General features: G+C 41.7%; 1 protein-coding gene across 1 annotated transcript in view; it reads right to left on the bottom strand.

Annotated features, from left to right (window-relative positions):
• Window positions 1-3,402: 3,402 nt before the first annotated feature.
• Window positions 3,403-10,690, bottom strand: part of LOC100755245 (disintegrin and metalloproteinase domain-containing protein 5) — a 55,933-nt gene continuing 48,645 nt past the window's right edge. Inside the window, exon 21 of the mRNA XM_027395395.1 lies at window positions 3,403-3,502. Coding sequence (XP_027251196.1) covers window positions 3,403-3,502 — 100 coding nt within the window. The remainder of the gene's footprint in view (window positions 3,503-10,690) is intronic.

Here is a 10,690-nt window from a genome sequence, read left to right as displayed (position 1 = left end):
AATGGCTGAATGACACTTAAGAAAGTGCTCAAAATTCTTGGCCATCAGAGAAATGCAACTCAAAACAACTCTGAGATACCACCTCACACCTGTCAGAATGGCTAAAATCAAAAACACCAATGATAATCTATGCTGAGAGGATGTGGAGAAAAAGGAACACTCCTCCATTGCTGGTGGGAGTGCGAACTTCTAAGACCACTTTGGAAATCTGTATGGCTGTTGCTTAGAAAAATGGGAATCAGTCTACCTCAAGATCCAGCAATTCCTCTCTTGGGCATATACCCAAATAATGCACGTTCATACAAAAAGGACTTATGTTCAACCATGTTCATAGCAGCATTGTTTGTAATAGCCAGAACCTGGAAGCAACCTAGATGACCCTCAACTGAAGAATGGATAGAGAAAATGTGGTGCATTTACACAATGGAGTACTACTCAGCAGAAAAAAGCAATGGAATCTTGAAATTCACAGGCAAATGGATGGAACTAGAAGAAACCATCCTGAGTGAGATAACTCAGTCACAAAAAGACAAACATTTTATGTACTCACTCATATATGAATTTTAGACATAGAGCAAAGGATTACCAGCCTACAATCCTATTCACCAAAGAAACTAGGAAACATGAAGTACTCTAAGGGAAAAATGCATGGACCCCAGGAATGGGAAGGTGCAGGAACTCCTGAGCTAATGGGGATCATGAGAGTAGGGGAGAGGGAGCTGCCAGAATGAGAGGAGGAGAAGAGGAGAAGAGAGGAGAAAATAGAGGAGCAGAAATATTGAGTTGGGGGAAGAATAGAGGAGAGCAGGATGAGAGATCCATATTAGAGGGAGCCATTATAGGTCCAAGGAAAGATCTGGCACTAGGGAGATTTCCAGAGACCTACAAGGATGACATGAACTGACAATCCAGGCAAGGGTGGAGAGGATAACCTAAACACCCTTTCCCTAAAATGAGATTGATGACTACTTGTTATGCCATCCTAGAGCCCTCATCCAGTGGCTGATGGAAGCAGAGGCAGACATCCACAGATATACACTGAGCTGAACTCTGGAACTTAGTTGCAGAGAGGGAGGAATGAAGATCAAAGGGGTCTGTACCAGGGTGGTGAAACCCACAGAAACAGCTGACCTGAACAAGGGGGAGCACATCAATCCCAGATGCTGTCTGGGAGGCCAGTCCAGGACTGATCCAGACCCCTGAACATGGATGTCACTGAGGAGGCCTCTGCACTCTAGGGGACCCCTGGTAGTGCATTAGTATTTTTCCCTGGTGTAAGAAGGGACTTTGAGATCCCATCCCACATGAAGGGATGCACTCTTGGCCTGGACACATGGGGAAAGGCCTAGGCCCGGGCTAGGATGATGTGGTGGACTTTGGGGAGCCCCCATTGAGGGCCCTATCCTGCCTGGGGAGTGGAGGGTGGATGTGGTGGGGGGTAGATTGGAGGTGTGGGAGGAGGGGTGTGAGTGAGGGGAGGGAGAGGGAATGGGATTGATATGTGAAACAAGCTTGTTTCTAATTTGAACTACTAAAAAATATTTAAAAAATAAAATTTATTTTTACTTAAATTAGAAACAAGCCTGCTTCACAGGTCAACCCCAGCTCCCACTCTCTCGCCTCCTCCCCCATATACCACCAACTCCCCACCCCATCCCCCTCTGCTACCCAGGGAGGGTGATGCCCTCCATGGGGGATCACCATAGTCTGTCATATCATCTGGGGCAGGGCCTAGGCCCTCCCCCATATATCCAGACTGGGAGAGCATTCCTCCACGTGGAATGGGCACCCAAAGTCCATTCATACACCAGAGATAAATACTGAATGAAACCCACATTCAGGGGTGTCTGGATCAGTCCCATGCCTCCCAGCCATTGGTCTGGGGTCCATGAGTTCCTCCTTATTCAGGTCAGCTGTCTCTGTGGGTTTCACCAGCTCGGTCTTGACCACTTTGCTTTTCACTCCTCCCTCTTTGCAACTGTATTCCAGGAGTTCAGTTCAGTGTTTAGCTACGGGTGTCTGCCCCTGCTTACATCAGCCACTAGATGAAGGCTTTAGGGTAGTATATATATATAAGATAGTCATCAATCTCATTATCAGAGAAGGGCGCTTAAGGAAACCTCTCCAATATTGCTTAGATTGCCAGTTTGTATCATCTTTGTAGATCTCTAGAATTCTCCCTAGTGCCAGATCTCTCCTCAAATCTCTAATGGCTCGATCTATTCTGTGTCTCATCCTGCTCTCTATTCCCCCAACTCAACCTTCCAGCACCCCTATTTCCTCCTTTCCCCTCCTCTTCTCCCCCTCTCTTTCTCCCAGCTCCCTCTCCCCTCCATCCATGTTCCCAATGGGCTCAGGGGATCCTACTCCCTTGTCTCCAAGGTACCATGCATGTCTCTCTTAGGGTATTCCGTTTCCCAGCCTCTCTGGTGGTTTGGATTGTAGGCTGGCAATCCCCTGATCCATATCTAATACTCATTTTTGAGTGAGTACATACAATGTTTGTCTTTTTGTGGCTGGGTTACCTCACTCAGGATGGTTTCTTCTAGTTCCATCCATTTGCCTGTGAATTTCAAGATTCCATTGTTTTTTTCCCGCTGAGCAGTACTCCATTGTGTAACTAACTGTACCTCATTTTCTCTATCTATCCTTCAGTTGAGAGGCATCTAGGTTGCTTCCAGTTTCTGGCTATTACAAATATTGCTGCTATGAACATCTTTGAACAGATGTCCTTGTTGTATGAATGTGCTTCTTTTGGGTATATGCCTAAGAGTGGAATTACTGGATCTTGTGGTAGACTGATTCCCATTTTCCTGAGGAACCGCCATACTGACTTCCAAGTTTGGAATCTTTGATGACCCATTTGGATGTATTAATGTGCAGTGCTCACACCACACCAGTGCCTTCGGTGTGGCCTGAATTACATCAAATTTGATAAATGATAAAAGCCTTTGACTTTGGAAGAGGGGTGTTCAGAAAAATAGCCCTGGACTCTTTCCTTTCCCACCTTTATGATTTATTTGTATGGGCTTTTTCCTGCATGTATGTCTGTGCATCGAGTGGCCTGGTGCCCATGGAGATCAGCGAAGAGTGTCAGAATCCCTGGAACTGGAGTTACAGTTATGAGCTGCCATGTGGGTGGTGGGAATCAAACCTGGTCCTCTGGAAAAGCAACAAGTGCTCTTAACTACTGAGCCATCTCTCCAGTTCCTTTGAACAGATAGCTTGGCATATCTTAGTGTTTATGGAAGAAGAGAAGCAATGGCCAAACAGGAAATGGATTTGTTCTCATGTGAATAATGTTTGACATGGGGAGGTTAGAAGGAGACAGAAAGGAAGAGACAGGCAGGCCATCCTATCTAGTGAGAAAATGGGAGTGGGAGACCCTGGGCCCTTGGGCAGTTAGGGTGCAGTGCGGTCTCCTGAAAACTTCATGAAGGTCAGTTTGGATTCACCATTTCTATAGACATAAGCATGTCTACACAGTTTGGATTCACCATTTCTATAGACATAAGCAGAGGCAGATAAAACAGAAATGCAAGTGAAAATACAGAGAAGACACCAGACATAGGCTCATCCATTCAGGCACAGGTGATTTATTGTTTCATAGTTTCAAGTCCTCAATGATCACTGCAGAAGTAGGAGATTGCTTTTTGTTTTTGTTTTTCCTTCTTCTTGATTAAAAGCCCAATTTCTCATGGTTATTCCAGAGTGTTCTCTTTCTAGGTGGCAGCACTGTGAGGTTGGGAGAAACTGGTGCTGTGGGAGAAGCCAGATCACAAACAGTGAGCCAGTGTTGCTCAGTTTCTTTTGCAGTTCACCTATTTCTAGCTCAAATGATTTTAAAGACACATAATTGAGGAAGAGAGATTAGTAAAAGATTAATTTAAGAAAAAAATACTGGTCCCTCAATGGGAAATGTACTTAACTGTGTAATAAAAATAACTTCTGAAAACATACTACATGTTCAGTCACAGGAGTTGAGTCAGTATTTCTATTCTCAGATGCAAACAAATTTAATTAAAAGAAAAAATAGTAATTATGTGTGGGTTTTATTTGACATTAGATTAAATACCACCATACATACATGTGCATGTGTCCACATACATGTGTAGATATCCAGATGTAGAAAGATATGCTTTTAATGACTGATGAGCCAGGCTAGTAGTAGTAATTTTATTTTGCATACCTGTATACCACACACAGTTTCCACCCAGTGTTAATACTAAGACTCCCCTGGTTAGTGCACATCACTTTACTTCAAGGTGTTAATGCTAAGGTTTGGCTGGATTTGTTAACACAAATTCTAACCCCATTTCTGGCTTTTTGTGGTCTTAATGATGTTCTTCAATGGCAGGGAATTTTTGGTTTTCACTAAGCCACAGAGCTTCCTTTATGGTTAACACATTTTGCATCTTTCTACTTGTAATGAAGACATCTCCCATGTTTTATTCTAGATATCTTCTTCCCTACTTTTTACATTTATATCTAGAGAGCATCTGGTGGAGATTTTGCAGGCTGTGATCTCTGTGTGTGCATGTTTATGTGTGTTTGAGGTAATGCTAAAAACTAAAAACTTTCCTATACAATTATCTTTTCAAAAACATGCTGAAACCATCATACCTTTTTTATTGTACTGAAATATCTCCTTTATTACACAGATCAACTAAACACAAGGTCCATGATCTCATTTGGTTTTGTTTTTTGTTGTTGTTGTTGTTGTTGTTGTTGTTGTTGTTTTTCGAGACAGGGTTTCTCTGTGTAGCTTTTGAGCCTATCCTGGCACTCACTCTGGAGACCAGGCTGGCCTCGAAATCACAGAGATCTGTCTGCCTCTGCCTCCCATGTATTGGGATTAAAGGCGTGCGCCACCAACGCCCGGCTCATTTGGTTTCTTAATAAAAATTTACATAATATATACTGATCATAATTTCCCCTCTCCCATCTCCTGCCAGACCACTTCTTTCCCTCTCTATTTAGGCAGAGAGGGGGGGGAGAGAGAGAGATTTAAAAAAAGAAAAAGAAAAATCACAACACACACAAAACAATAAAAAAAACACGAAATTGGAAACCACAGTATATAAGTGACCAACAAGTAAAGTAAAAACAAAAATGCCCCCCCAAAAGACATATGGTTGTTTTTATATCTGTGGCACAGTGAATGCAACCTAATCCTATTGCTGGCTTCAGCTGGTGACTATGTCTCCAAGTCACCACCTATCGGCTGAAGCTGCAGCCAGGGACGCCTCCACATTCAGCTGCCACATTGCGGCAGTTGCCTCCACATAGGGAGACAAATGTTTTAACTAAGTCTCTATCCTTTTATCTTACCAATAGAGACCCAGGAGCCAGATGCTGGGCTGAAAACCTGCTAGCTCAGAGAGTCGGAGAAAGCAGCCAGCTGACCTTCCTCCTTCACCAGCATCCCAGGAAACAGAGCTTCTCTTCCACCACCCCAAACCAAAAAAGACCACCAAACTAAAATCCCCTGTATCATACTTGTGTGTCTCTCTATCCTTCTTCCCAACTCCCTATTGCTCTCTATGGTTACTTCCTGTCAACTAGTTGCTTGCTCCACCTCTTGACCCATGGTTGATTTTATTTAATCCTGCTTACAGTAAACTCTTGTATTAAAGGTGTGTACTAGGGCTGGGCCACACCACAGCTAGAGTCGGGTTTTTCTAATAAGTAACACAATCTCAGGGTTCATAATTCATAAACATCCTACAACACAGAAAAACTCCAAAAAGTACCACTGAGTTGGTTTTGTCCTGGTCATCTGCTGCTGGTCATCAGCTTATTAGCACTTGAGTGTGGTTATATACCCAAGAGAACCCATTGAAGGAACTATTTTTTCCTTTGCAAACAGTTATCAATTGGAGATAGCTTCTTGCTTAGGTATGACAGAACCTTGTGTGTCTTCCCTTCTCAAGACTGGACTCTCATCTGTCTTGAACCTGTTCAGATTTGTACATGACAGTCTTTGGGAGTTCAGGTGTGTTGTCAGTCCTGTTGTGTCTAGAAGAGACTGTTTCCTTGGTATCATCCATCTCCTCTGAGTCTTGTAATGTTTCTACTTCCTCTACCCCATAGTTCCCTGACCCTTGAAGGGAGGGGGTTTGACGAAGACATCCCATTGAAGATTGAGTGCCCCAAAGTCTCCCACTCTCTGAATATTTTCCAGTTGTGGGTCTCTGTGTGAGTTGCCATCTTCTGAAAGAGGAAGCTTCTCTGATGGTAACTGAGTGAGAGGCTGATATAGGAGTTTAACAAACAGAATGTCATTAGAAGTCAATTTATGTTGTGTTCCTTTAGTAGAAGAAGTAGTGGTTAGTTTTCCTCTAGGCCCACAGACTGACTAGTTTCAGGTTTTGGGCCACCTGAGCAGTGTCAGTCATAGGCTCCATCTTGTGGAGTGGGCATTAAATCTAATCAGATAGTGGTTGGTTTCTCCCACAATGTTTCTGCCATGATTACACCAGAATACCATTCTGGCTGGTCACTGTCACAGATGGCAGGGTTTGTAGCTATGTTGGCTACCTTTCTCCTCTGGTAGTATGCAAGAAACTTCCAGTACCATGAACACTAGTCAGTAGGGATGAAGGCTCTAATTATGCACCAGCTAAACTTTTCTGTGTTCAATGAGATATCCAAGTGTTGCCTTCAGTGCTAGAAACTTACATCAGTTTATGGAAATTAACCAATAGCATTACAAATAGCCTGAGTTGTTTGGGAGTTTCCATGGAGCCCGTTGGCCAACAACTCAGTTAGATGTAATCCAGTGAGACTCCCTTAGAGAAACTTAAGTGTTCCTTTGTGAGTGGTTGTTAGTTGGAGATAGCTTCTTGTTCAGCACTGGAACCTAGTCTGGTGAACTGGGCAGGTACTGTGCATGCTGCCATAGTCTATGTGAGTTTATCTGTGTGTCAGTTCTGTTGTGTCTGGAAGACAATGTTTCCTTGGTGTCATCTATAGCCTCTGGTAAGGAGAAAGTAGAGAATATGCCTCAGTTTATAGACATAGGAAAGGACATGTTTTAGACACCAAGAAAACCCAATTAAAGATAGAGACATGGAACCAAAGAGATTTCTCAAAAGAAGAAATATAAGTTGCTGAGCAATGCAATTTAAAATTTTCAACATCCTTAGCCATCAGGGAAATGCAAATTAAACTACTGTGAGATTACATCTTGCCCAGTCAAAGTGACTAAGATTAACATACACACACACACACACACACACACACACACACACACACACACACACACTCACACTCACTCCCCACTGACAATAAACTCTGGCATAGATATTGGGAAGGGAAAGCACTTATCCACTGTTGTTGAGAGAGTGAAATGTGTGTAGCCATTATGGAAATCAGTCTGTATGTTCCCTCACAGAGCTAAATAATGTGTCTACTATATAATCCAGCTACACCCCTCCTGACCATATTTCCAAAGAACACTAAAAAGGTGACAGCTCATCTGTGTTCATTACTGATTATTCATAATGGTCATGAAATAGAACTGGCTGATGAATAGATAATGAAAATATGGTACATATATGCAATGGAAATGGAGTGTGAAATAATCACTCTGAGTTAGATAACACAGAACCAGAAAGACAACCATCCTGTCTTCTCTCTTAATAGACAGATGATAGATTTGAAAATTTGCTATGTGTGTTTAAATTGGAGTTCCCATAAAAATCAAGAAGATAGCAATAGGACAAGGGAATGGAAGAGGATTCAAGGAAGAGAGGATAGAATGTAGGTGGTATGAAAAAGGGAAGGGAATAATGGAACAGAAGAGATATGGGGGTGGGGAATGAGAGAGCAGTGCAGATGAGGGAAGTGGAGAGGGATAACTAACATTAAACAACTTTGTAAACACACACACACACACACACACACACACACACACACGTAATGATTTTAAATGAAGCTGCCTTATAACAAGAGTGACACCACCACTCCAAGACACCAAAAGTTACCAACAAAAAAAAAATGTCAGGTATGGGTTATCTCTTTTTGAACTGTTGGCAGGTGGAGTCCCACAGACCCTCCCAAACACTACAGGCTACTGTTGTTGGTCTTGGTTACCCTCCAGAACTTGATGGTAAGACTTTGTTGCTTGAAGACTCTACAGAGGACATGAAGAAATGAAACTGGTACTGACCTGATAGCTTCATCCCTAGTGACTAGTGCTCATAGTGCTGGAAGGTACGATTTACATTGCCAGGGAACAGAAGTATTCAACAATCTTACCGAGCTATGGTCCCCAAGAGCTACAATAACAACAGGCCTGGTAAAATATGCCCACTGGTGAAATGGCGCCATCAATTTTATCAACCACTTACTTATTGGATTTAAAGTCTGCTCCACAAGATGGAACTCATGCCTAGTACCATTAACTGGCCAAAAAAAAAAAAAATCATCAATGGTTAATTCCTAGGCCATCAAAGAGAACCCATTACTATCATTCTGCCTAGTAGACATGGTAATAAATTGCTCCCCAAGAGTTGCATCTCTCAACCCTCATCAGAGAACCTTCCTTTTGCAGTAGATGATGATTAACCCAGAAACCCACAAGCTGTCAATACTCAGAAAATAAAAGTACGTGGAGGATTTCACAATAGGACATCTGTATCACATTCCCTCTCCTCAAGGTTCAGGGATAATTTTGGAAGAAGAAACAAATATTTTAAGAATGAGGTACTTAGCATCTGCTGCAAAACAATATTTACCAGAGATTATGACATTAATTGGGTCATTAAAGACATTAGCCTACAGAGGCTGTGGCTGTACACACAAGACCTATACAAGATGAAGCAGTCAAAATCCAGCATAGTCGATATAGAGCTACAGGCAATTAATGACTTCCAGATAACAGAGAGGCAGGTTTTCTTGACAGATGCATCTCCTGAGAGATTACACCCTTGTACATATAGGTAAAATCTTGGGATTTTAAAAGAGAACATGAAGTTGGGGGGGGGGAAATGTGTTGGCTAGATAGGAAACTAATTAGGGGGTGGTAAATTTGATAAAACACACTATATGCATGTATGAAATTCTCAAACAATATAAAAAGGAGAAAAGATTTCTCTACACACATTTCACTCTCTCAACAACAGTGGATAAGTGCTTTCCCTTCCCAATATCTATGCCAGAATTTATTGTCAATAAATAGTGCTGGTCAAGCTGGATATTTATATCAAGCAGAATTTGATCAGTTCCTTACCTCTCATCTTGCCCAGGTAGAGAAACAAATTCAAGATGTAGACATTGGTGAGGATTACCTCAACAGAACTATATGCACTCAGGAAATAAACCCAACAATGCACAAATGGGGCTTCAAAAAATTAAAAGTTTCTGTACAGCAGAGGAAATAGTTAATCTAATCAAGACAGCCTACAGAAGGGTAGGAAACCTTTGCCAACTAAACACTGGACAGAGGAGATTCCTTTCATAATTCATATCTTTTTTTAAAATAATGAAAGCAAGCACATTTTTTTGTTTTGAGGCTGTATTACTGGCATGCTATCAAGAACCTGTAATCCTAGCACCTACAAGGCTGAGATGGAGTTATCATGAATCTATGACCAGCTAGAGCTACAAAATTGTTATTTGAATGTGATAAAGCTCTTGGCATGGGCTCCAACGTCTTGAGGAATGTTTAAGTGCAGTATACAGTATTGTTTATCATGAGGCTTGCTGTGCATGACTCTAGAATTTGTTAATCTTGAATGTTTAAGGCTTTATTTCCATGATTAATAATGCTCCCATTTGCTCCTCTCCCAGAAATCGCCACAACATCCTAAATTTGAGTTCATTTAATTGATGAGAGCTTTCCAAACAGATGTGGTTATCTTGCATGACGAACATGTTTCTGATGATTTTGCTACTGAGCATCTTTTCATACACCTGCTGGCCATCTGCATGTATTCTTTGGCTGAAGATGTGTTGAAGGCTTCAGTCCTCATCGTTTTACTTGATCGTTAAAGAATTAGCTATCAAGTTGGAAGCAATGCTTGGTTTTGGTTGTTTGGGAGAGCTACTTGAGGTTTTAGTGAAAATTCTATTTAAGTAATTCACTTGCTTTGACAATCAAGTTATTATCATCATTAGCAGTAGCATTACTTATTGAGGGTATTGAGTTGGTTTCTATTTTTGAAATGAATAACTTATTCTGGTACTTAGTCTCAAATTGTTTTTCAATGTCTTTTCACTCTTATTCCCCTTTACACACTGAAGATTTTTAATTTAATGTTGTTCTGACTACTTGTTTTGTTGTCAGCACTTTTAATTCTTAGGGTATGATCATCCCACCAGACATGCAGACCTTGGCACAGGACTGCAAGAGCCATGGAAAAGGAAGGAAATAGGACAAGCAAGCACCAGGGCAAGATACCACCTCCAAGAGGGTGTGCAGTGACATCCCTACTCTAGCTGACCACACCTTCCATTTTACATGATCTCCATGTTCTAATATTATGCATGCACCAGGGAGTAACTCCATCGATAAGGACAGGGTTCTTAAGATCCAATCAAATCCCAGATTCTGGAAAGGAAGCCTTTAATGCATGGAGAGAAGGAGACATTTTATGTTCATACTTCATCAGATGTCCAACGACAGTTTTAAGAGAGAAGTTTGCAACACTAAACGCTTGAATAACAAAGAAGGATATCAAATAAA

Source organism: Cricetulus griseus (assembly GCF_003668045.3).
Source record: "Cricetulus griseus strain 17A/GY chromosome 1 unlocalized genomic scaffold, alternate assembly CriGri-PICRH-1.0 chr1_1, whole genome shotgun sequence".
Lineage (NCBI taxonomy): Eukaryota > Metazoa > Chordata > Mammalia > Rodentia > Cricetidae > Cricetulus > Cricetulus griseus.
This window is presented reverse-complemented; position numbering and strand designations above follow the sequence as displayed.